This window comes from Heptranchias perlo, chromosome 3, assembly GCF_035084215.1.
Source record: "Heptranchias perlo isolate sHepPer1 chromosome 3, sHepPer1.hap1, whole genome shotgun sequence".
In the NCBI taxonomy this organism is placed as follows: Eukaryota; Metazoa; Chordata; class Chondrichthyes; order Hexanchiformes; family Hexanchidae; genus Heptranchias; species Heptranchias perlo.
The window spans coordinates 116,105,527-116,132,639 of record NC_090327.1 but is presented as its reverse complement, the minus strand read 5'-3'; the positions used below and the strand labels follow the sequence as shown (position 1 = coordinate 116,132,639).

The 27,113-nt window shown below is 42.0% G+C and overlaps 1 protein-coding gene across 1 annotated transcript; it reads right to left on the bottom strand.

Moving 5' to 3' along the window:
• Window positions 1-27,058, bottom strand: derl1 (derlin 1). The gene is made up of 8 exons (XM_067981614.1): window positions 26,683-27,058; window positions 17,515-17,614; window positions 13,974-14,038; window positions 12,573-12,599; window positions 10,066-10,161; window positions 9,200-9,252; window positions 3,366-3,476; window positions 1-3,188 (listed from the first exon to the last, which is right to left on the bottom strand). The coding sequence occupies exons 1-8, from the start codon at window positions 26,839-26,841 to the stop codon at window positions 3,047-3,049; spliced, it is 753 nt and encodes a 250-aa protein (XP_067837715.1). The 5' UTR covers window positions 26,842-27,058; the 3' UTR covers window positions 1-3,046.
• Between the last annotated feature and the right edge of the window lie 55 nt (window positions 27,059-27,113).

Sequence of the window (27,113 nt, the reverse complement as noted above, 5' to 3'; positions counted from 1 at the left end):
TCATTTTAGAATTGCATCAGTTTGTGCTTTAATTACAAAAGCATAAATCTTTTGTACAAAACAGTTCAAGGGATCAATATACACTAACCGTATACCCTTTGAGGTTTCACCAATAATCCTTTATTTTTTGTTTACATTTGACCTTCCTCAGTGGAAGAGACCAGCACAAAAAAAACCTAATTCAATCTATCACATTGTATAAAGATATAATCTTCACAGGTTTCAGAAAACGTAAATAAAAACCAAAAGGCTTTTCTCGTCCATCTGTGGTATCTTCTGATTAAAGTCTAAACCAGCATTTTCTGGGTGCATACAATACATTACAACTCAAGTTGAAAAAAATCTTACGTATTTAAACCAGCCATAAAGAAAAGGAGGTTCTAGGCTTTCAAATTCATTAATAATGAAACAACCATGTAATCACAGGCAATCTAGTGAGACTGTACCATATTAAAAGGCTGTCCTCATGTCTCTGGAGTCTAGACTATAGTCACAGTTTAGAATGAGGGCATCAATCCAATTTATTTGCTGTGGACATGCCTAGATTTGTCTGAATAAGCTTCATTTTTGAGGCCTTGGATCAAAAGGGTAATTGAACTAACACAAACCTAGAATCTACACTGTGCCACACATTAACACTTGACTTAGAAGTGAACTTAAACAAACAGAAAACAGTCTAGCTTAATAGAGGATAATATGCATTAATTCACCAATTCCACACTCCCACCAGTTGGGTTGGAGAATCAATACTACACTGCTGTAGCCTTATCTTTGACCTGGTTTCTCTTGGAGCAGAGGATAACGGAATTTACCCTTGCATTTGCTTGTTGCGACTACGTAGATTATTTGGAATTACATAGTTTACAAATACTGCTGTCAAAGTTATTTGGTTTACTTTATATCGTGAATGTTATTGTGCATTTCAAGCATCTGCCACTAGATCTGTTGCCCTGTTCATGAATTTTATACTTTTCTACTTTCCAACAAGATGAGGGTGTTGTTGACATGAATTCAGCCACAAGAATAAAAATTAAAATAAAGTAGGCTAGTTGATCTCCCATGACATGGTACACATTGAGTCAACCAAGTGTAGTTTTCAGGTGAAGCAGGGATAAAGGGCAGGAAGCGGAGATGTAATTCAGTCCCCATTTTAAAGTCATACATTCTGTCTATATTCTTGTATTTCCATTATAAACTTGTCAACTGTTTCCATTATAAATTTCTATGCCTACCTTTGTAATAAAAACTGCCCATGTAAACTTTTCACATTGTAATTACACCCTCCTGCCAGGAGTGGTACTGCACTGCCCCCACTGGCAGGGGTTGTAATTACAGGGCAACAAGTTTCCGTTATAAATAAGGACATAGGAATTTATAATGGAAAAAGTTGACAGGAAGTACATGCATACACAAGATTTGTAACATATTTTAGATTTCTTTTCAGGGTATGAAATTCAGAAGAGTTTTTTTTAGATGGACTTTAAATATTACCTACTGTGACAAAGTTGTTTTTATTTGTTTTAAAAAGTATATATTTCAATCTGGAAGAAAAGCACTGATCTTTTTGAGCTTCTCAGGAAAGAGGAGAGAATGCGTGCACTATTATTTGGTGTTCAAGAGATGTGTGTTTTTGGCACTTTTAGTCACCTGATTCTTTATGTAGCAGTTTCTAAGTGTATTCCAAAGTCTCTACCACCCCTCATCCAATACCTCCAAATCAAACAAGGAACTACAAAGCGTGGCAACAAAGAATGAGGGATGTTGATTTGTGCCACTGGTCCACTACACTCCTGAGATGTCAACATCAATCATTCCTCCCCACCAAGTGCAGGTCAGAGGTTGGGAAAACTAGTGGGCTGCTCTTGGCACATCTTAGTGACCAGTTCAAGAGTAACATTGGCAAATGCCCGACCATTCAGCAACCTGAAAAAGGGGTGGGAGCAAAGAATCAAGAAGGTGAAACAGTCTTTCTGCCCTGCGAGCACCATTTCTATTCATTAAGTTGATTATTCTGATCCAGGAAGAGAATCAACCCCTTCTGTTTCTTAGTTCTCAAATACAGGTATAAATACAATTTGGCAATAATTCTGATAGCAAAAAAACCCCCAAAAATTAAGTATTTTTATCTGTCTGCTGATGGATGTACTATTTCTTTTCTTGCCGAATGGAAAAACTTGATGGAACAGCTAATTAACCAAACCTTTTGTCACAATTTTGATTTTAGAATTCTGATAAAGAATCATTTCAACAATAGAAAGCAACACAGTGGAACTTTGATTGTCCAGATGATCAGCTGGAGTTGGTGCTGCCAATGTTGTTGTGCATCAGAGTACAATCCTCCTGCTGGGGTATTGCACAGCTCTTCAATCAATTGATCTGCCAGCCTACAGCTTCCTCTCTCCCCACACAAGCCCCTGCAAAGTGACTCCAGCTGCTGGCTTAGGAAAGCTGGCCATGAAACCTCCCTGATGCCAATCCCAGCACCCCAGGCACAGGGGCAAATGCAAAAAGGCAGTTGTGTGCTCTTCTCCAGTGAGTTCCCTGGCACCCTCATCAATGCAGATCCAACCCGTTCAAGCACAGTCCAGTAGAGAAATCAGTAGAATATAGTAATTTGGGGAATCTTGACTTTCCTGCCAATTTGAATTATGCCCCAGGAAAGTTGAGAGGAAAGAGTCCTTTCTATTATGGTGGGTAGTTGAGGTTCAACTGTAGTAATTGGAAGAAGATGATCTGCCTGCACAAGCTGGTCAACTTAAAAACAGGTTACAAACTTTGACTAACTCTACAAAATTCTTCTGAAAACGAGATCCCCCTTAAAGATCAGATACATGGTACGTAGTCTACAGCAGATATACATTTGTACAGTTCCATATCAATATTTTATATCCTTTCTTTAGCCACCAAGTATAAAGTACTATTTCATATTCCTACCAGCTTCCCAGAGTCGTCATATTAAACTTTTGGCTGTAATCCCAGAACATAGCTACTCGTTAGGTAACACATACTGTATTGAAAATGACTGGGCTGTATGTAAAAAAGATGCTCAGTTATCTCCTAGCCTTTGCCCCTGGCCCCAGAAATACCCTCTTCCCCATCGAGCTCCAGGATCTTCGACTTGTCTCCTGCTGGCTGGTCGGACTCCAAAACCAGATATACCACCTCTCCGAGGAGGAAACCATCGGCCCCTGGATGGTGGTGGTGGGGGAGGGGGAGGAGGAAAGAGAAAACGAGATGGTAAAAATAGTTTACTAAATCTCTCTCACAAATGGTGATCAAAATTGTTAAAGAATCAACGTGTTACATGTTCCATCCTGTAAACAAATCAAAGGCAAGGTATAATGGTACTAATTATATTTACTTACAGAAACTGTGGTGTACAAAGAAATGTTCTTCCACCATACTCTTGAGGATATTTAAACATCAAGACGTAGTACATATGGCCAACAAAGATACCAACAAGCTCATCCATTATTCTGCCATGGGTTTAAAAAAAATAATTAACAAAAATCCAAAAGCAGTTTAGTTTAATTTTTTTTTTGCAGAACACACACAAATGCAAGTACAGGAAAACTACTGAACAAGAAAGACAAATGCATCAACAAATTTAAAACCAATCACATGAATAAGGCATTAAATGGAACAGTGGTACGGCTAAGAGAATTAAGTACACTTTGGACACTGACTAGAATAAATCTCTCCTGCCTCTCCTTTGGATCAGCCTGTTTGATATCGTGCTCGCTGATAGCAATCCAGTAAAAGCACAGGTGCAAGCTGCATGGAGGGAGGTCTGAGCCCAGATCACCCAGCTCCTTCATACCTGGCACAAATCTGCAAGACATTTTCTGATATCAGGAGGAAGGCAGTTCTCAATTTTGCACACTCTTTCTGGGGCCTATCAAGCCAAGGGGTCAGCCTCAGATCAGAGATAGCACTCTTTCCTCGGAGTCAGAAGATCATGGGTTCAAGCCCCGCTCCACAGCATATAATCTAGGCTGACACTCCAGTGCAATACTGAGGGAGTGCTGTACTGTCAGAGGTGTCACCTTTGGGATGAGACGTTAAACAGATGCCCTGTCTGTCCTCTCAGGTGGATGTAAAAGATCCCATGGCACTAGTTCGAAGAAGAGCAGGGGGGGTTCTCCCCAGTGTCCCGGCCAATATTTATCGCTCAACCAACATCACTAAAAAACAGATTAGCTGGTCATTTATTTCATTGTTGTTGGAGAGATCTTACTGACCGTAAATTAGCTGCTATGTTGCCCTACATTATAGCAGTGACTACAATTCAAAAGTACTTCATTGGCTGTAAAGTGCTTTGGGACTTCTTGAAGCCATGAAAGGGGCTATATAAATGCAAATTCTTTGTTTCTGTGACACAAACCTGAATTGTGAACTCCTACACCCTCCGGGAGGTCCCATTTCAAGCACTGCACACAACTATTACCCTTTTTCACAACTCTCTCATCATACCAAAGCTGGGCGGCACACTTTTCATGCAGGTAGAGATGGCAGCTGAGGAAAAGGTAGCAGACGGTCAGGCTTCCAGTCCAAGGTTCTCTGTTGTTAGGGAAATTTCTCAGTGGGGTCAGCAGTCATGGATTCAGGAGTTAGCCTTGATTTCCTAAGTGCCATCGCAAGTCTAGTCTTCACTGTCAAAAAATATGGACACCACGGACTGCCACAAGTGTTTCCTGAATAATGGCTATATACATGGAGAAAGATGCTTCTGTGGTCAGATGCCACCTGAACATTGAGTAGAAACCCTTTCCGTTCATGTAGGCAGAGGTTGATTGTGGGTCCTGATGCCCACATGGGCAGCATTTTCATTGTCTTGCATTCATGGGAACCCTGCCACCCAGTGGAAGCTCGGTACCTGTCCAGTTGATGCCATCTTTCCACAGGGAAAGTGATGAAGAAATGGCCCCTTGCAAACATAACATTTGCCACTTGCTTGCATTGCAGACCGCCTGATGTGGGCAGGTGCCTTCTCTGTGACTCAAAGATTCAGGAAGGTGGAAACCTATACTTCCATGGGAAGAGCTGCCCCTGTTCCAGATCAGGTCACCATGCAGCAGATGGTACAACTCTGACAGCCTGTCTTGTGAAATGACAAAAGTCTTCTGATATCCAGGTACATGTGGAGGGGGGTTTATAAACGTGGGTGTGAGCAAAAGGCCTTAGGTGTTGTTGCGCCTATGTTTTTATCCCTTGTACACTTCTTTTCCTAATCTAAATCATAACAGTACAGCTGAAACCCCCAAAGGGAAAAGCGATCTTCACCACTTTGTATGGTGCCATTTAAATACTAACGCAGCCAACAACCAAGAATGACGAAGGAAAGTATTGACAGGAAACACCCCCCCCCCCCAAATCTAACTAATTCATGGAGCAAAATAGAATTTAAAACACAAAAAAAAAAACTTCCCAGCAACATAAGCTTCCTCTCCCTTTAAGAAACCGATAGAACAGGCTAAGTCCCAGGACTCTCCGTGTACCCATTTTGTATGGGCAAGGGGCACACAGTGGGCAGAGCCTTACCTGAAGTCACATGATTTGGCATGGAACCTGATTTTAACAATGATACAATTTGAATGAGGTGTGAGCATGTGTGCAGGGCAGCCTCGTTTTCTCCCCCAAATTGTGCGCCAGAGTTGTGAGTTGGGCAGGGGTTTGTGTACCTGAATTTGTGGAGCCATGCAAAACTGTACATTTTTCTTTTATTCGTTCATGGGATGTGGGCGTCACTGGCGAGGCCGGCATTTATTGCCCATCCCTAATTGCCCTTGAGAAGGTGGTGGTGAGCCGCCTTCTTGAACTGCTGCAGTCCGTGTGGTGAAGGTTCTCCCACTGTGCTGTTAGGAAGGGAGTTCCAGGATTTTGACCCAGTAACGATGAAGGAACGGCGATATATTTCTAAGTCGGGATAGTGTGTGACTTGGAGGGGAACGTGCAGGTGATGTTGTTCCCATGTGCCTGCTGCTCTTGTCCTTCTAGGTGGTAGAGGTTGCGGGTTTGGGAGGTGCTGTCGAAGAAGCCTTGGCGAGTTGCTGCAGTGCATCCTGTGGATGGTACACACTGCAGCCACAGTGTGCCGGTGGTGAAGGGAGTGAATGTTTAGGGTGGTGGATGGGGTGCCAATAAAGCGGACTGCTTTATCTTGGATGGTGTCGAGCTTCTTGAGTGTTGTTGGAGCTGCACTCATCCAAGCAAGTGGAGAGTATTCCATCACACTCCTGACTTGTGCCTTGGAGATGGTGGAAAGGCTTTGTGGAGTCAGGAGGTGAGTCACTCGCCACAGAATACCCAGCCTCTGACCTCCTCTCGTAGCTACAGTATTTATATGGCTGGTCCAGTTAAGTTTCTGGTCAATGGTGACCCCCCAAAATGTTGATGGTGGGGGATTCGGCGATGGTAATGCCGTTGAAGGTCAAGGGGAGGTAGTTAGACTCTCTCTTGTTGGAGATGGTCATTGCCTGGCACTTGTCTGGCGCGAATGTTACTTGCCACTTATCAGCCCAAGCCTGGATGTTGTCCAGGTCTTGCTGCATGTGGGCTCGGACTGCTTCATTATTTGAGGGGTTGCGAATGGAACTGAACACTCTGCAATCATCAGCGAACATCCCCATTTCTGACCTTATGATGGAGGGAAGATCATTGATGAAGCAGCTGAAGATGGTTGGGCTTAGGACACTGCCCTGAGGAACTCCTGCAGCAATGCCCAGGGGCTGAGATGATTGGCCTCCAATAACCACTACCATCTTCCTTTGTGCTAGGTATGACTCCAGCCACTGGAGAGTTTTCCCCCTGATTCCCATTGAATTCAATTTTACTAGGGCTCCTTGATGCCACACTCGGTCAAATGCTGCCTTGATGTCAAGGGCAGTCACTCTCACCTCACCTCTGGAATTCAGCTCTTTTGTCCATGTTTGGACCAAGGCTGTAATGAGGTCTGGAGCCGAGTGGTGCTGGCGGAACCCAAACTGAGCATCGGTGAGCAGATTATTGGTGAGTAAGTGCCGCTTGATAGCACTGTCAACGACACCTTCCATCACTTTGCTGATGATTGAGAGTAGACTGATGGGGCGGTAATTGGCCAGATAGGATTTGTCCTGCTTTTTGTGGACAGGACATACCTCGGCAATTTTCCACATTGTCGGGTAGATGCCAGTGTTATAGCTGTACTGGAACAGCTTGGCTAGAGTGGCAGCTAGTTCTGGAGCACAAGTCTTCAGCACTACAGCTGGGATGTTGTCGGGGCCCATAGCCTTTGCTGTATCCAGTGCACTCAGCCGTTTCTTGATATCACGTGGAGTGAATCGAATTGGCTGAAGACTGGCTTCAGTGATGGTGGGAATTTCGGGAGGAGGCCGAGATGGATCATCCACTCGGCACTTCTGTCTGAAGATGGTTGCAAATGCTTTAGCCTTGTCTTTTGCACTCACGTGCTAGACTCTGCCATCATTGAGGATGGGGATGTTCACAGAGCCTCCTCCTCCCGTTAGTTGTTTAATTGTCCGCCACCATTCATGACTGGATGTGGCAGGACTGCAGAGCTTTGATCTGATCTGTTGATTGTGGAATCACTTAGCTCTGTCTATAGCATGTTGCTTCCACTGTTTAGCATGCATGTAGTCCTGAGTTGTAGCTTCGCTAGGTTGGCATCTCATTTTTAGGTACGCCTGGTGTTGCTCCTGGCATGCTCTTCTACACTCCTCATTGAACCTGGCTTGTTGGTAATGGTAGAGTGAGGAATATGCCGGGCCATGAGGTTACAGATTGTGCTGGAATACAATTCTGCTGCTGCTGATGGCCCAGTGCCTCATGGATGCCCAGTTTTGAGCTGCCAGATCTGTTCTGAATCTATCCCATTTAGCACGGTGGTAGTGCCACACAACACGTTGGATGGTGTCCTCAGAGCGAAGACGGGACTTCATCTCCACAAGGACTGTGCGGTGGTCACTCCTACCAATACTGTCATGGACAGATGCATTTGCGACAGGTAGATTGGTGAGGACGAGGTCAAGTAAGTTTTTCCCTCGTGTTGGTTCGCTCACCACCTGTCGCAGGCCCAGTCTGGCAGCTATGTCCTTCAGGACTCGGCCAGCTCGGTCAGTAGTGGTGCTACCGAGCCACTCTTGGTGATGGACATTGAAGTCCCCCACCCAGAGTACATTCTGTGCCCTTGCTACCCTCAGTGCTTCCTCCAAGTGGTGCTCAACATGGAGGAGGACTGATTCATCAGCTGAGGGAGGACGGTAGGTGGTAATCAGCAGGAGGTTTCCTTGCCCATGTTTGACCTGATGCCATGAGATTTCATGGGGTCCAGTCAATGTTGAGGAATCCCAGGGCCACTCCCTCCTGACTGTATATCACTATACCACCACCTCTGGTGGGTCTGCCCTGCCGGTGGGACAGGACATACCCAGGGATGGTGATGGAAGAGTATGGGACGATGGCTGAAAGGTATGTTTCTGTGAGTATGGCTATGTCGGGCTGTTGCTTGACTAGTCTGTGGGACAGCTCTCCCAATTTTGGCACAAGTCCCCAGATGTTAGTGAGGAGTACCTTGCAGGGTCGACTGGGTTTGGTTTGCCCAATTTGCCGTTGTCGTGTCTGGTGCCTAGTGGTCCAATGCCGGGTGGTCCGTCCGGTTTTATTCTTATTATGACTTTTCGTAGTGAGATTTTACAACTTAGTGGCTTGCTAGGCCATTTCAGAGGGCAATTGAGAATCAACCACATTGCTGTGGGTCTGGAGTCACATTTAGGCCAGACCGGGTAAGGACGGCAGGTTTCCTTCCCTAAAGGACATTAGTGAACCAGATGAGTATGAGTGCAATGTATGAGTGCAAGTGTTAGCAGGCTATCCAACTATAATGGACATCACAGCTGAGCCCAATCCTGTTCTCACCTGGTGTCTACATATATGCGCACATCCAGCAAGGGTCATTGAATACTAGTCAGGAGCAAGAACTCTGGCAAATTTTCCTTCTCTAACTTAGCAGTTAACTGAGACCAGGTTTAGTGACCCCTTTTGCTGTCCCAACTGACTCTATGCAGCCCATAGATCAAACCCTGGCTCTTTCCTGGTCGTGAAGTTCAGAGACTGACTTTTACATTGTGCGTTCATACAATATGAATTTCTGATCACCTGTGTGAGAGAGAGCAATAGAGAATTTAATCTCTTGTGTACTTACGAATTTCTCAGAATATAGTTGAATATTAAGAGAGCCCAAGGTAGGTAACAAGCCTGTGCAAAAAATAATGTAAAACATAAAAGGGTGAACATTTTTGTGTTGTACCCCTACTATTAAATATAGATTTTTATTTTTAAGTGGGTATAGGGTTGTTCGGGAGGGGGTCACATGCTTTGCTACATAGTGGCATCACAGGTGCATCTACCTCCCCCATCCCCCTCAATACCAACACCAAGTTCCCAGATTGTACTAAGTCTCTAGGAAGATGCAGAATGAAGCCTAGACACTTTCCCTGAAGGAAAATCAAAAACACAAAAGGAATAGTTAACATTCAACACTCTCAGTGTCAGCCTAGGTTTGGTGGTAGCACTCTCGCCTCTGAGTTAGAAGGTCATGAGTTTGAGACCCACTCTAAAGACTTGAGCACATGATCTAGGCCGACACTTCAGCGCAGTACTGAGAGTGCTTCACTGTCGAAGATGCCATCTTTCAGATGAGTCATTAAACTGAGGCCCCAGCTGCCAACGAAGAGGAGGGGAGTTCTCCCCGGTGTAGTGGCTAATCCCTCAACCAAGACCACTAAAAACAAATTATCCGGTCATTTATCTCATTGCTATTTGCCTACATTACAACAGTTACTACACTTCAAAAAGTACTTCAATGGCTGTGATACTCTTTGGGACATCCAGAGGACATAAAATAAACTATATAAAGGCCTGTTCGTTCTTTCACTCCTTAGCAGCAAATCTGGGACCAGACTGACTGTAACAAATCAGATGGTCCACTTACTGATTAAGCCATTGGGAAGCTAGAAATGCAGTTTTTGTTCAACATTTAGATAAACACTAATGATTTGATTTTCCTACCTTAAACGTCATCCCAAACCAAAATGTTACAATCTGGTCTTTGTTCAGTTGTGCCCATACATACACCACCGTCAGAACAAGAGGGACGAACAATATCTGCCGACAAGGAAAGGTTATCACATTAGAAAACTGTTGTTAGTTATCTGTCTTAGCAAAAAAGTAAACAGCCCCTAGTGTCTAACTGCCATCTTTTTTGGTTCATGCTTGTGCATTCCCTCAAACGCTCAGTAAAATTAAGGTCAACCTTGCTGCAGCGTGAGTCACATAGGTATAACCTCACAGGCAGCAGGTGTTCCATGGTATATATTCTCAGCATTGCACCACTGAGCTAAATATCTGCTTTCATGAAAACGTCTTGTGTTACATCATTTAGAACATGCTTCAACAGGTATCAAGAGTTCAAAGGACATTAATAAATCACTCAGATTTCACACGGATGGTTTGATATCCTAGACGACGCACATTCCTGCCCACAAGCTATCATGTTTGGAGCCCATTCTTCTTTCATGTGAATTTGAAAGCTCAACTTTACATTTCACTTGACATGCTAAGGAAAAATATCTGTACAAGAACAAATGCTTTGTTAGCAATAGGTTAGGTAGGTATGCACTAGTGAAAAAAAAAATCACTCTCTAGCATCAGCCTTCATGGGATTTCCCTCCCCCCACATGATACAACATCTTTCACTTATGAAGAAGCCTTTTAATCCTTCCTATTGAAGAATTCTCATATTGCAGAAAGACTTTTTTTCCTTTTGTCTCTCTACGACCACCACTCCTTGATATTGACACATAAGGTGTATGGTAGGAGTTAGGGTTTCACTATTGGATCACTGGGATGGACTGACATTCCAGCTGATTTGCATTCATTTGCATCCCCCCGGGCAAAGTGTTAAGTCCCAGGTGCTCTCTCCAATTTAATGAGTACTCAGGGCGGGGAGAAAGAGAGGAAGAAATGACAAAGTACCAAATTCTTCACATGATCCAACAGTCTAACAAAGAAATCGTACAGTAGGGAAGTCAAATCTTTTTTTCAAACCCAGTAATTTACGGTGCCAGGATGTAAACCAAACACCAAAACTCTTGATTGTTAAAATGCAATAGTTTTTTTTTGCCACTTACTTGTTTCTAATCAAGATGTGGAGATGCCGGTGATGGACTGGGGTTGACAATTGTAAACAATTTTACAACACCAAGTTATAGTCCAGCAATTTTATTTTAAATTCACAAGCTTTCGGAGGCTACCTCATTGCTCTCTCTCTCTCAAGCATTGTTCTGTGAATTATAAATGCGACTTCATTTCGAGGATTTCATTTCCACATCGTTCACCTGAGGAAGGAGGTAGCCTCCGAAAGCTTGTGAATTTAAAATAAAATTGCTGGACTATAACTTGGTGTTGTAAAATTGTTTACAAGTTTCTAATCAAGTGGAGGCATTAATTGCAAGAACTTACACTTTGCACCTTTAAAGTAGCAAAATGCTCCAAGGTGATTCAGAGATAAGGGAGGGAAAGAAATGGACCTTGAGCAACAACAGGGGAAGAATTAGGGGAAGTGACCAAAAGCATAACTAAAGAAGTAGGATTTGAGGGGGCTTTTGAACAACTTGTATTTATATAGTGCCTTTAGCATAGCAAAACGTTCCAAGGAGCTTCACAGGAGCGTTATCAGACAAAATTTGACACCGAACCACATGTTAGGACAGGTGACCAAAAGCTTGGTCAAAGAGGTAGGTTTTAAGGAGCGTCTTAAAGGAAAGAGAGGTAGAGAGATGGAGAGGTTTAGGGAGGGAATTCCATAGCTAGGACCACCAATGGTGGGGTGAAAGAAATCGGGGTTGCACAAAAGGCCAGAATTGGAGGAACGCAGAGTTGTCAGAGGGCTGTAGGGCTGGAGGAGGTTTTGAGGGTGCTTTTGAAGGCAGTGATAATTTAGGGAGAGCTTAGGAAGAGAAAGCCCCAGTGTTGCAGTCACGATAACCAAAAGCTCGACCACCAATGGTGAAACAGAGAATGGAAGGGATATACGGTGGGCCAGAGTCAAAAGAGAAGAGGGCAGGGAGATTATCATTTTCATCATCAGCAAAGCAAACCTCTGAACTCTATCCCTAATCCCTCTGCTAATCTAGTTTTCGACATGATAAAAAAGGTCCCAAACCTTGTTATAAATTTTCTGATATTCACCAAACCTCAGACATCATATTCGAAACATACTGTAATTAAACCTCTCTTTCGCACCGATGTAAGCCAATTGTGTTCTAGTTTGTTGGTCTCACATTTAATTTTACCAGCTATGCAAGGGTTCGCTTGTGTAAAAGCAGCATGAGAACTTCATCAGGGAAATGTTTTTAGTAAGTTTGATTTACCTTCATCCTCCCTCTCCCACCCAAAAAGAAACACTAACCATGGTCATGGACAAACTATAATAGCAATTTTCCCATCAATTCATCTTAAAATCAAACACTGACTAGATTTTCAGGAAGTATAATAACCTCCTCCAAAATACTTACAGGCATTCCAATGATAAATCCAACAATCTGTTACGTATTGCTCAGGAAAACATTAACGACATGTTCGTTCCTAAGTTATTAGTACATGTTTCTTTAAGCCTACATGTTCCAATGCTTTAATGTTGTAAATGGTCTTGAAGTTAGCAAAAACAGAAAGAAAAATAATTTTCAGTCTAGTTTTCCCTAGTCCCTCATTGATACAAACAAACCACCAGTCATTTTTCTCCTCCTCCTCCTCCCCTTCTCCCAAAGGCAATTATTCATGCAGGGGTACAATTACACAGGCACAAGTCATCTTCCAGTACCTTGCGCAAATAGTTATTTTTCATGTGTGAGCTGAAACAATGACCATCTCAAGCACCACAGCTGAGCCCAATCCTGTCCCCCAACCCATGCCTACTTTCCAACAAGAGTCATTGGGCAGCAATCACAAGCTGATTTCTTTCCCCTCTCTAGCCCAGAGGGGCGCTTTGGCTGGTGGTAGCTCCTCAATTTCTTCCCTAGCCAAGATCAGCTAACTCAGAACGTACCTGGATTCCTCTAGTCTGTATGGCTTACTACCACTGTGGCTCAGTGGTAGCACTCTTGACTCTGTCAGGAGGTTGTGGATTCAAGTCCCACTCCAGAGACTAGAGCACAAATAAAATTGACATTAACAGGTGAGAAGTCAACCAAAGCCCTGTCTGCTCTCTCAGTTGGACATAAAGGATCCCATCGCACTATTTTGAAGAGGAGCAGAAGAGTTTTCCCTGGTGTCCCAGAGAATATTTATCCCTCAACCAACATCATTAAAAAAACAACAGATTATCTGGTCATTTATCACACTGATGTTTGTGAACTTGCTGTGCACAAATTGGCTGCCGCATTTCGTACATTACAACAGTGACTACACTTCAAAGAGTACTTCACTGACTGTAAAACGCTTTGGGACATCCTGAAAAGCACTATATAAATGCAAGTCTTTGTTTCTTTCTTTTACCACACCAATGCATTTACCCACTGAGATACTGATGGATTTCATCAGTCCCTTGAAGCTCTTGCAACTTGGCAGGTAGGATCATGCAAACAAGTAACTAGTTCAGCACCAACAAAGTTATTGAGCAACTATTCAAAAGATTAGCTGTTAGAGGGCAAGAGATGGTAAACTTCATGGATTTGTTGGCCACTGCAGAACTCATACCTTGAAATATTTATAGGAACTGAATAAAAGGTTTGCTGCCTGGTTAATGTATCAGAAAAAAAATGTAAATTGGTTTTGTTCCACGAAAATGAAGATTCACAGTCAACATAAAAGTACTTAATTGGCTGTAAAGCATTTTGGGACATGCTGAGGATATGAAGGCACTATATAAATGCAAGTTCGTTCTTTCTTTCTTTAACATCTCTTCACAAAAAGGATACCACTGTGCAAATCCAGTTGAAAAACAACATAAATATGTAATCTGCTGTTCGCCCATCAAAGAAACCTATATAAAAAAACAAAGAGAATTATATTTCTGCCTGCTCTTTCAGGTAGTTCAAAAATGGCAAAAAAAAAACACTGGATAATACAGATAGCATAGGGTGCTGGTTACCATCATTCACTTCTGGAAACTAGAATTTAAATTCAGTCCAAGTAAAAAGGTGAAAGTTTCCTCTTTCTGATGCAATTATTGAGGGAGAAATACTACCATGATTAATTACAAGGGACTGAAAACTCGAACTTTGGTTGAAAGAATGAGTGCTGATGAGATTATCAGGTGAACTGACCTGGAGGTGTTACAAAGCCTGAGCCCATGCAGCTCTCCCAATGCCTCAACAAGTTAATGCATCTGCCAGTGTGGGATGAAATCACACAGATCAGGAACGTCCATGGTTCAATCCTGGTCTGTGCTGAATTAATTGATGTCACCGGGACATTAGCTGAGGTGTCACAGCTGGTCTCAAGTGACCCTGGCAAGGAACTTGGGAGGACAGAAAAAATAAATCAGTCAGCGTTCCTCTTCCTGATCATTATCCAGCTGACCTCTGCTGGAAAATGTACATAAACGGACATTGTGTGAGGACTCGGGTTTGGCTATGGCTTCCGCCCCTCCCCTGAACCTCAGTGGGCAAATAGTCTGCTGACACTCAGTGTACAGGTTCACACTAGGGGGCAGCTTGCACCTTTAGGAGATGGGGGAGAAAATTTTGCAGAGAAAAAGAAATAATTTATTGGTTTAAACAAGGAAGATTGTTGTGTGGCCTGACCTGATGGGGTTATTAAGCATGAGGCTTAATGCAATGGGGCGGAATTCATAAATATGGAAGCACCCTGAGTTAATGAATGTACCTCTACTAACGGTAATTCAGCTCCATCAGAGTGGCTACCTCAATAACTCCTTCACGCCAGTTATATCACAAACACATTTTGGACAAACATATTTAAAATAAATTAGTATATCAGGAAAAAAAATGAATGATGTGGTTTGAATTTTTTTTTAAAGTTCTACTGGTTGATACAGTCTTCTTTTAAGTTCTCAACTGAAAAGACTCTACTACTCTTGATCTAAATTTTCCCCTTCCACCTCCCCACCCATTCACTTATTTCACAACTGCTAATAATGGGAATGCGTGGCAAAATATACCCATGAATTTGGATGAGAATATATGTTGATAGAATAAATGGTTTTAAAATTATACCCTCCCCCCACAGTTCCTCCTCACAAATGCTCTATTACCACTACCACTCATGATTATGCTCCATCTTCCCATTGAGCCAGTTATCAACACCACTCACATCTGGCCATCTAAAGCTAGGACCACTACAGGAACAGCATTAATTCACCAGCTTATTCTGTCTCTACTGTTGAATACAATAATTCATTGGACAGCCAGTTGAGAATTGGGAAAATTGCCCAAGTTTGAATGTTAGTCAACCCTGGGATTTAAACCTCGATAATATTTAATATAGAACATCCAGTGCAATTTCCTGTATTCAGAAAGTGGGGGACAAAAGCCACAAAAGATGATAAGAGTTGGGATTATTCAAGCACCAGTCACTTAATGCCATCTACTTCAGTTAGCATGGTGTCATATTCCGTTACTCTTTCAGTGACATCACATCATTTCCCCCACACCTGTGAAATGATTAAATTCTGAAACTAAATTAACTGTAGACAGTGAATCAGAAATAACAACTTTATGGTATTGATTCTGAAGCCGTTTTCAATCTTGGGCTGGAGGTTCATAAACCATTCAAGCCCGATTGTGACTTATGGCAGCATCAAAACAGCTCAATTAAATTACTACCAGACACCTATTATTTTATATTTATGGCCTTGTATGCAGGAAAAAGATACTGTAATAGGGGCAGCCAGATATTCCTTCAAAGTTTTCATTTAGTAATAATTACAACTGTGAAAGCATTTACAATTTCTCTGTCCGGCATACTCAGGATTTTGAAGCAACCAATAATCGCAAAGTTTACAAATAAAAGTTAGCATTTTTAATAAAGCCTTTAAAATATCCACCATTATTTAAAAAAAACACCTAACCAGCATAAATTACTTTGTGAATCTATTTTAACAGGAGAGAAAGATATATAAATAAAAAAAACAGGTGATTCTGCTCCTGTTTATCATTAAAAACATTATGTGGATTTAACAAAATTAGAATGATCCAGTAAACACAATATAACCCTGCCAGACCCACTACAGAATTTGTGACAGACCAGAAACATGGTTGCCACCAGTCCAACTTCTTCTGTATATCTCTCATAACCAGCTTCCCCTCCATATCAACGCTTTCCTTGCACTTAATCTGGGCAACCGCTTCTCCTCCCATCAATGTAAAATATAAAGTGCATACCCAAAACACATAAAACACAGCATGTTGGCATGTACACAAATGAGTTATTTTATTTTTCCTTCCTCCAGGATTTCTGGAGCCTGGGTTAGGTTATGGGAAATCCGTTCCCTCTCGTCAAATTTCTACACATCGTTCTATGCCTCCTGTTTCAACACTCTACAGCTCCACCCTGCAGCTATGCTACTTAAAACACACAGTTTAAAATAAAAGTGATTTGATAACAATAGGCAAGGAAATTTACATGCTAAGCAAACCTTTGTGAAGGAAATTCGAGAAGCAGGAAGGGCCATGTTTTTTTCCCACTTCCTGATTCATTAGGTCACCCTATAATATAAAATCAGCCTTTGGTGCATTGGAAACCTTAGACGTGGATGTCGGCTCCAGTCTAAGCATCATCCGGGTAAAAACGACCCCAGATCAGGCACTGTACACCCGCTGCTTACAATTTTGAGCTCCGCGTCATTAAACTGACAATATACTTAAATTCCAAACAGTAAAGCACAAATCCCATTCCATTCCCAAGGAAATTCCTCCCACTACACCAGCTGTATGAGGTTTTTCATGTTTGGTCATTATTCTATAATTTGGCAACAGTTACAAATGCTGTGGCTTTGCAGGACAGAAAGCAGGTCAGTGATTTCCAACCATAAGCAAAAATGTAATCTCAATTCAAGTCCTGGTTTATTAAGAGACTGTGAGCATGTTTCAAGAAAATACTGCAAGTGGGGTTTAACATGAATTTGAATGGCTGCAGGTTTGCAAATAGAAGAGTTGTGACAAATATGGCAGACTAACATCAAACACAATAATGTTCTGTAATGTGGACTGTATATAGTTGTTTGTCATGCTTATGTAACAAAAAAGGGTATGCTTCAGAAACTAAAGTTTAAAGGCAATGTTGCCCCTTTAAGATAATGAAGGACTATGAGTAAAATACTTTACTTCCAAAAATGCATTTTAAAATAACTTCAATTTCAGCAAAGGCATCTATTTTTACTTCAGCCAAACTCATTTTATATTCTTGCCATCTAAATTTTTACTGAATTTTCTGAATAAACGCTTTGAAAGACCTGGTGCACTCACTGAATCCAGTGCACACACAGTGGAAACATACCTCTTTCCAAGCTAGAGGAATATGAATACAGGAAGTAGAGCTGAATCAAGTAATGGAATCCCATTGGGTAAAACAGGCATGCGGTTACAGGCCTCCATATCTGTATACAAAAAAACAAGATTGGTTGTTCATTGGCTTCATATACCATCGGTACAGTAAGAAAACAAACTAACTATGCACCCTATTTATATGACAAAAATGGTACATCAACATGCACTATCTCCTGTCACAATCTGGCTCTCTATCTCTGTCACACTTTCAAAAAGCACAAAGAAGCAAAGGCTATAATTTGGAAGGCATGGAAAAACTTTCCAGGAACAGAAAATACTAGAGCCACAATGTTTGCAACCTCTTAACTTACCTTCCCACAAACAAAACCAGAGTTCTGATTTCCAGCCGGAATAGCAATTAACCTTTGAATGAATTCACCTAATGTTAGCTAATCAATTTGACACTCTAGTCTTAGAGCGTCACAGCTTCACTTTAGCAACCGAATAACACATTATAACATGCAATGCACAAAGTTCCTCTCCTTACAAAGCAGCCTCATCCAACTTACCATGAGCAACAACCACAAGACATCTACGTTAAGTACACCAATCACGGTAGTGATATGCCCAAATTCAAGGGTTGGTACCAGTTATAAAAATGTAAACTAGATCTAAATTTAAATGCCACTGTACTGCAGCTTTAGCAATGGTGTCTCACCAAGGCATTTGGCTTACCAATGCCAAAAGTGCAGTGATGCTGTGAATCCTAGCCTGTATCAGTATAACATATACTGTCTTTAAATGTGTTATTTTTGCTTTGCATCAGCAATATAAATGCCACTGGTATGATGCCTTTTACTCATTGCACAGGATAAAAAAGAACTATATAATCATCTGAATCAAGTTCCATGTATTGCAGTAAAGTGACTATTCTGTTAGCTAATTTCAGTCAACAGACAAGCAGAAAGAAATTAGCAGCACTGCATATATGCATTTGAGCATTGAGACATAGCACTCCCATTACACAGGTGGGTGATGTAACTGCAACTCTCCATCATTTACTCAAAATAAAAATGGTGCTAAATAGGCAAATGCATATAAACCCGCTGCTCTGCTGCCTCATCCCTTTGACCAGGCTGTTCCCCTCTCCAATTTTGTTTTTTTCTCTGCTGCTTGGACTCTGCCTTTTCTTCCCTCGCTCTGTAAAGCACTCAAGAGATGCTGTTTTCCCCATGAGAACTCCTATAGAAATCAAGTTGTTGTTGATAATACTATATATACTACATGCAACGCCTCTTAAACACAGAATACTACATTTTCAAAGAATAAATCAGATTCTACACAATTTTTAAGGGGGGAGGTAGCCAGAGGAGGAAGAGCAATTCAAAGCTTTGAACACATCTTACACAAAAATCAACTTTGACACTTTGAACATTTTTATTTTCAGATGCAAGGAGCACAAGAACTGGGCTGCTGAACCATAATGAGGGTTAATGAATACTATAAAACTAACATAGCAGCAACAAACCCATAGTGACATTAACAAAGCTTTGAAGCATCCAACTGTTGCTACAGAACTATCCTGCTGAAACAATGTGGCTATCTGGCTTGCTATCTTGAATATTTTTCTTTATTCACTTTATAATCTTTATTTCTCAATTCTATGTGCTCCTTTTTCTGCCCCTTTCACAAAAAAGATTTGCATTTATGTAGCGCCTTTCATAACCTCAGGACGTCCCAAAGCGCTTTACAGCCAATTAAGTATTTTGAGGTGTAGTCACTGTTGTATTATAGGAAACGCGGCAGCAAATTTGCGCACAGCAAGGTCCCACAAACAGCAATATGATAAGGGATAAATATTGGCCAGGACAAGGGCGAACTCCTTGCTCTTCTTCAAAATTGTGCCATGGGAACTTTTATGTCCACTTGAGAGGGCAGATGGGGCCTCGGTTTAATGCCTCATCCGAAAGACAGCACCTCCGACGGTGAAGCACTCTCTCAGTAATGCACTTAAAACATCCCATGGCACTATTCGAAGACGAGCAGGGGAGTTCTCCCTGGTGTCTTGGCCAACATTTATTCCTCAACCAACATCACTAAAAAAGATTATCTGGTGTTTATCACACTGCTGTTTGTGGGAGCTTGCCGTGTGCTAATTGGCTGCCGTGTTTCCTACATTACAACAGTGACTATACTTCACAAAAAAAGTACTTATTGGCTATAAAGCGCTTTGGGATGATTTAAGGTCATGAGAGGCGCTATATAAATGCAAGTGTTTCTTTTTTTAAAGGAGGGGAGAAAATCAAGGGGAAAGAACACTGAATAGCTTTAAACATAAAATCCACTTAATTAAAATCTGCAGAAACAAGAGAGTCATTTAAATTTCATTAAATAGAACAATTCAAAAATGTCTTTCTATAACAACTTAAACTCCCAATCACCTTAATAGCCCAAGTAAGAATTCTGCAAGATGCTGAAGGGTGAGGGAAAAAGTCTAACAGGGCACACTGAGATGCCCCATTCCAGCAAATTCTGGGTAAATATATTATTCTGCTACTAAAGTATAGATGCATCTGCCTTTAAGGCTAAAAAAAAATCGAAACTTCTGTCAAGTAAACACAGGATGAGTTCATAGAGGCCAATTTCTAGTACGCTGTAGACATTTTGGTATTCTGTGCTCCTGGAGAATTTCCTGGTTTCTGTACGCTTTATACACATGAAATGCACACTAAACATTATACCATGTTTCCAATATATGTTTTACGTATTACATGACAATGATCCTGACATAAAAAAGCCTATTCTTGGACTCGCCATGAGCAATGCCACAGGAACATGAGAACATACGAAATAGGAGCACGAGTAGGCCATAGGACCCCTCAAGCTTGCTCTGCCATTCAATAAGATCATGGCTGTTCTTCAACCTCAACTCCACTTTCCTGCCCGATCCCCATATCCCTTGGAGTCCAAAAATCTATTGATCTCAGTCTTGAATATACTCAACGACTGAGCATCCACAGCCCTCTGGGGTAGAGCATTCCAAAGATTCACAACCCTCAGTGAAGAAATTCCTCCTCATTTCAGTCCTAAATGTTCCACCCCTTATCCTGAGACTATGTCCCCTAGTTCTAGACTTTCCAGCCAGAGGAAACATCCTCTCAGCATCTACCCTATCAAGCCCTCTTAGAATCTTATATGTTTCAATGAGATCACCTCTCATTCTTCTAAACTCTAGAGAGCATAGGCCCATTCTACTCAATCTTTCCTCATAGGACAACCCTCTCATTCCAGGTATCAATCTAGTGAACCTTCATTGCACCGCCTCTAAGGCAAATATATCCTTCCTTAGATAAGGAGACTAAAATTGAACACAGTACTCCAAGTGAGGTCTCACTAAAGCCCTGTACAGTTGCAGCAAGACTTCCTTACTCTTGTACTCCAACCCCCTTCCACTAAAGGCCAACATACCATTTGCCTTCCTAATTGCTTGCTGTACCTGCATGTTAACTTTATGGGATCATGGGGTTGTTCTCCTTAGAACAGAGAAAGATAAGGGAAGACCCAATAGAGGCGTTCAAAACCATGAACAGTCCCGACAAAGTAAACAAAGAGAAACTGCTGCCAGTGGCAGAAAGGCCAGCAACCAGAGGACACAGATCCATGGTGATTGGCAGAAGAACCAGAAGCAACAAGTCGCTATGATCTGGAATACACTGCTTGAAAGGGTAGTGGAAGCAAATCCAACAGTAACCCCGAAAAGGGAACTGAATACTTGAAGGGAAAAAAAAACACAAGGTCATAGGGAAAGAGCAGGGGAGTGGGACCAACTGGACGGCTCCCTCAAAAGTGCCAGCACAGGCCCGATGTGTCGAATGGCCGCCTCCCGTACTGCACCATTCCATGATACAGTTGAATGTTGCTTGCCCTTTGCCATGAGGTGTCCTGTTGGAGCTGCTCGTTAGTGGTTGGGCTTACTTACTTCTGCTGGACTGGAGCGGCTATTCTAATTAGTCAAGTTGACCACAATGACAGCTTCCCTCTTCATACAATGTTCCTGGTATTTCCATTGGGCTGAAGTCCAGCATTTTCACCTGTGTTACATGCCATTTTACCTGATAACCATTAAGCAGTAACCAAGGAAGTAAAGCACACTCACATAATCTCCTTTTCATCTTATCATTTTACCAACAAACGCACAAAAAGCACACTGGAGACCTGCTAATAGTGATTATTACTGTAGTTTCAGAAATTGTCCACAAAGAATTCTGTTCCGATAAAAACATACATGTACTGAATAAATGCAACCCTGTTGGGATACCTATGCTGTAATTATGGAAAATGCTGATTAGTGTTACCAAAAAATCCATTTACTCCCGTTACAGAATATTCTGAACAATTTAATGGCAGAAACTTCCAGGCACAATTCGGAAAATTCCAGTTCATTATTATAACTCTGGGATCTGCTTGGCAGCGTAATTGTTCCACACAATCAATTTTGCGATAAATTCTATAAAGCATCAACCCAAGACTGTATGGATCCTGCTGTATCAGAATTAACACAGCAATAATGTGCATTGCTGGGAGTTTCAAAGCTGTTATTGCTGTGGTTCTGAACTGTCAGTTCCACAATTTAAAAAAATTCCCATAACGTAGACCTTAAGTCTGGCAATCTTTTAAGATTGCACCGTGTACAATTGGTTTAAGTGTATTTTAATATGAAGCAAGATTAAACATGCGATAATACGCTGTAACTTGACCATAAACTGTGCAAAATGCTGTTTTCCCCTCATTCTTGAAGTCATCTCATTAAAAATCGTTTTGATCTGACATAAATGATACATTTATATTTAGTGTAAACTCTTTGATCACTTCTAAAAGCTTCAACGTCATTGCTTTAGTAAATGCCAAGATACTGATGCAAAAAAAAGTCAAAATGAAAGTGAAAACATACAAGGCAACCAGTAATGTTAGCAATCCTCCTCCCCAATAACCTGACAACGTATGGTATTAGGCAGCTGTTTCAAAGTATGCCTGCATGCAGATGATATTTGTTTCAATAATTAGCAAGATCGCAGATGGCTGAGCTGCATTACTAAAGCGGAACTGAGCCATGACTATTTTAATCGAACCAGTAGAAGTGCACCAGGAACCCCAATGTCACTGGACAGAAATCAGTACAAGTGCCCCCCTTAGGAGGGCACCACTAAAATAACCATGAGCGGTTTTGATACAGTAAATAAGGAGTAACTGTTTCCAGTGGCAGATGGGTCAGTAACCAGAGGGCACAGATTTAAGGTAATTGGCAAAAGAGCCAGAGAAGACATGAGGAATTTTTTTTTTAAATGCAGCGAGTTGTTATGATCTGGAATGCATTGCCTGACAGGGTGGTGGAAGCAGATTCAATAATAACTTCCAAAAGGAAATTGGATAAATACTTGAAGAGGGAAAATTTGCAGGGCTGTGGGGAAAGAGCAGGGAGGAGTGGGACTAATTGGATAGCTCTTTCAAAGAGCCGGCATAGGCATGATGGGCTGAATGGCCTCCTCCTGAGCTGTATTATGCTACGATTTTAACCGGAGGTCTAATCAAACTGAAAGAAACTGAACATAAAGTAAATCAGTATTTGATCAACTGTGATCAATTATACAATTGATGTCCTGTGGTGCCCACCATTTACACAAGGTCAGATTGAGAAGGCTCCAGGTTCAATCCCCAATTTGTGCTGAGTTAGCCAATCTCAGTTGGGGGATAGCAGTAGGGGCAGTGCAATTGGACTATAAACTGGTTAAGAGGGAAAAATTAGTCACGGAGCCCACTCGATTGTTATCCAGTAACACCCCCCACTCACTAGAAAGTACACATGTAGACAATCAAATTCAACAGGATGCTCATCAAGATCGAAGAGCCAGCACTCACTCTAGGCCAACGCCTGTGAAGACTGACCACTTAGGCAAGCTATGGGAGGGCTGCTAGCATCTGTGGAACTCAGCAAGAGTCAACAACTTCTAAGAACGGAGGAAAGAAAACTGAATTTTAAAAATGTTTGTAAAAAAAAATTGAGAGCTAAACATATAAACAAGTTGAATCCATATAGTCTATGCTACTTAGAAACAAATAACTCAGCATTTCTTTGCAAGGTCTGCTGCAGTTATTCTATTGCCACAGCATCAACAGCCACATTGCTATTTATATATAAAAAAAGGGAAATGCAACCAACTCATTTAAAAATCTTGTATAGATCATCACTGCATATTTTTGGCTCAACTTACACAGCCTCGCTGTGATTTCTAGCCCTAAATAAAAGAATCATTAGTAAAACTTGCTAACTGCCCTAAGCTGCTGTTCTTTAGGGCAATGAAGAGCATAGTAATGCAACTTTTATCGAGATCTGCTACAATTCCTTTTGAAAGCAATTTGTAATTGGGATGGAAAACAGAGAGGGCCTTGAAAAGAGGATTTTCCTAATGCAGATAAGCCTTTTGTAATTACTGTCACGTAAGCAACTCTCCCCAATTTAGATGTCATGGCATTCATCTATTGATAAATTATTAAAGTTGCCAGATTTACAGATTGCAAAAGGCAGCACAAGTGATGAAAAAGAGCTAGATTCATAATCATGAATCACAATCAGTTTCGGCCAAAGTGCCACCGCCATCCCATCCACTGATATGCAAATCACATGGCTGATGCATCCTTTACATATATTTAAATATATTCACAGAAACGTAAATATATTTACATGTAGATGTATGCGGATGAAAAATTATATTCTCAATACAATGGGCCATTCTACAACATTGTAGCTGATATATACCCAAATTTTAACAGTTTGTACACTAAAATTTTTAAGGATTGAGACGTTAAACCGAAGCCCCATCTGCTCTCTCAAGTGGATGTAAAAGGCACTATTTCGAAGAACAGCAGGGGTTCTGACCGAAATTTATCCCTCAACCAACACCTAAAAAAAATTATCTGGTCATTATCTCATTGCTGTTTGTGGGAGCTTGTTTGTGCCCAAATTGGCTGCTGCATTTCCTACATTGCAACCATGACTACACTTCAAAAGTACTTCAGTGGCTGTATTTTGCATCGGTCTTCACAAAAAGGGACGATGCAGAGATTGTAGTTAAGGAGGAGGAGTGTGAAATAATGGATGGGATAAATATAGTGAGAGGAAGTATTAAGGGGTTTTGCATCTTTGAAAGTAGATAAATCGCCAGACCCGGATGAAATGTATCCCAGGCTGCAAAGAAAAGCAAGGGAGGAAACAGCGGAGGCTCTGACCATCATTTTCCAATCTTCCCTGGCTACAGGCATGGTGCCGGAGGATTGGAGGACTGCTAACGTTGTACCATTGTTTAAAAAGGCAGAAAGAGATAGACCAAGTAATTATAGGCCAGTCAGTCTAACCTCGGTGGTGGGCAAATTATTGGAATCGATTCTGAGGGACAGCATAAATCGTTATTTAGAAAGGCACAGGTTAATCAAGGACAGTCAGCGTGGATTTGTTAAGGGAAGGTCGTGACTGACTAACTTGATTTAATTTTTTGAGCAGGTAACAAGAAGGGTCGATGAGGGTAACGGGTTTGATGGAGTGTACGTGGATTCTAGCAAGGCTTTTGACAAGGTCCCACATGGCAGACTGGTCAAAAAAGTAAAAGCCCATGGGATCCAAGGGAAAGTGGCTAGTTGGATCCAAAATTGACTCAGTGGCAGGAAGCAAAGGGTAATGGTTGACGGGTGTTTTTGCGACTGGAGAGCTGTTTCCAGTGGGGTCCCAAGAGGCTCAGTACTATGTCTCTTGTTTTTTGTGATTAATATATTAATGATTTGGATTGAATGTGGGGGGATTGATCAAGAAGTTTGCAGATGATACAAAAATTGGCGTGTGGTTGATAGTTAGGGGAAAAGCTGTAGACGGCAAGATGCTATCAATGGACTGGTCAGGTGGGCAGAAAAGTGGCAAACGGAATTCAATCCAGAGAAGTGTGAGGTAATGCATTTGGGGAGGGCAGACAAGGCAAGGGAGTACACAATAAATAGGTGGTTACTGAGAGGTGTAGAGGAACAAAGTGACCTTGAAGTGCACGTCCACAGATCCCTGAAGGTAGCAGGACAGGTAGATAAGGTGGTTAAGAAGGCATATGGGATACTTTCCTTTATTAGCAGAGGTATAGAATATAAGAGCAGGAGGGTTATGCTAGAACTGTATCAAACATTGGTTAGGCCACAGCTTGAGTACTGCGTACAGTTCTTGTCACCACATTACAGGGAAGATGTGATTGTACTAGAGGCTACAGGAGATTTACGAGGATGTTGCCAGGGCTGGAGAATTTTAGCTATGAGAGAAGATCGGATAGGCTGGGATTGTTTTCTTTGGAACAAAGGAGGCTGAAGGGAGATTTAATTGAGATATATAAAATTATGACAGGACTAGATAGAGTGGATGGGGGCACCGATTTCCTTTAGCAGAAGGGTTAGTGACCAGGGGGCATAGATTTAAAGTAATTGGAAGAAGGATTAGAGGAGAGCAGAGGAGAATTTTTTTTCCACCCAGAGGGTGGTGGGGGTCTGGAACTCACTGCCTGAAAGGGTGGTAGAGGCAGAAACCCTCAACTCATTTAAAGAGTACTTGGATGTACACTTGAAATGCCGTAACCTACGGACCAAGTGCTGGAAAGTGGATTTAAGCTGGATAGTTCTTTTTCGGCCAGCACGGTCACAATGGGTCAAATGGCCTCCTTCTGTGCTGTAACTTTCTATGATTCTACTAAAGCGCTTTGGGATATCCTGAGGTCATGAAAGGTGCTATATAAATACAAGTCTCTCTTACAGTATCAGAAAATGACATCCCCTTCCTACTACTGTACACAAACTGCTTCTTACAAACTAAAGGACATTATCTCTCCTGGGTTTTACTGCCAACATAAACGTGAATTCAATAAGGAGGCGCAGAAACAAAACAGACTTGATTTTGAGGATGCAATTCCTTTAATTTCATTTATAGTATAAATTGAAGGGGGGGGGGGTAAGGGGAAAACGTTTTCGAAGTGGGGATGTTGGAACTTGCTGTGTCAGATGGGTTAGATCTTATTTTGACCCGTAGGCCGAAGGCAACAAACAGCCGCAGTGGTATTTTAATTGTGGTGTTTACACTGACTGAAAGGTGTTACTCTACCTGGAAGTTCTTGAAGAAAGGTTCTGACCAGAGTACTAAAGACCTGGCAGTGACCATGTTCATCCTCTCCAGAACGGGGAGTACCACACTGCCCGTGAACCAGTACCTGGTTACCAGGGGGATGCTGCGGTACCACTCTCCTAGGCCGCTTTCCGCCATCGCTCGCTCCTCCTTCACACACCCACTCTAGCTGGGAAGGGGGAAAACCGGCCCAATAAATCTGTTCCACACTCAACGGGGACTTTTCTTCCTTTCCTCTCCTCCCCTCCCCGCTTAAGCGTTAGGGCCCTACCCCCGTCCAGCCGCTGCCGTCCGCCCAAAGCTGCTGCAAGTCGCCTCCCGTCTGACAGACGCTGGGAAAATGGCCCGACTTCCCTGACGTGGCTGCACGACACACGTCCACCTCACAGCTTCCGGGTCACAGTTCAATC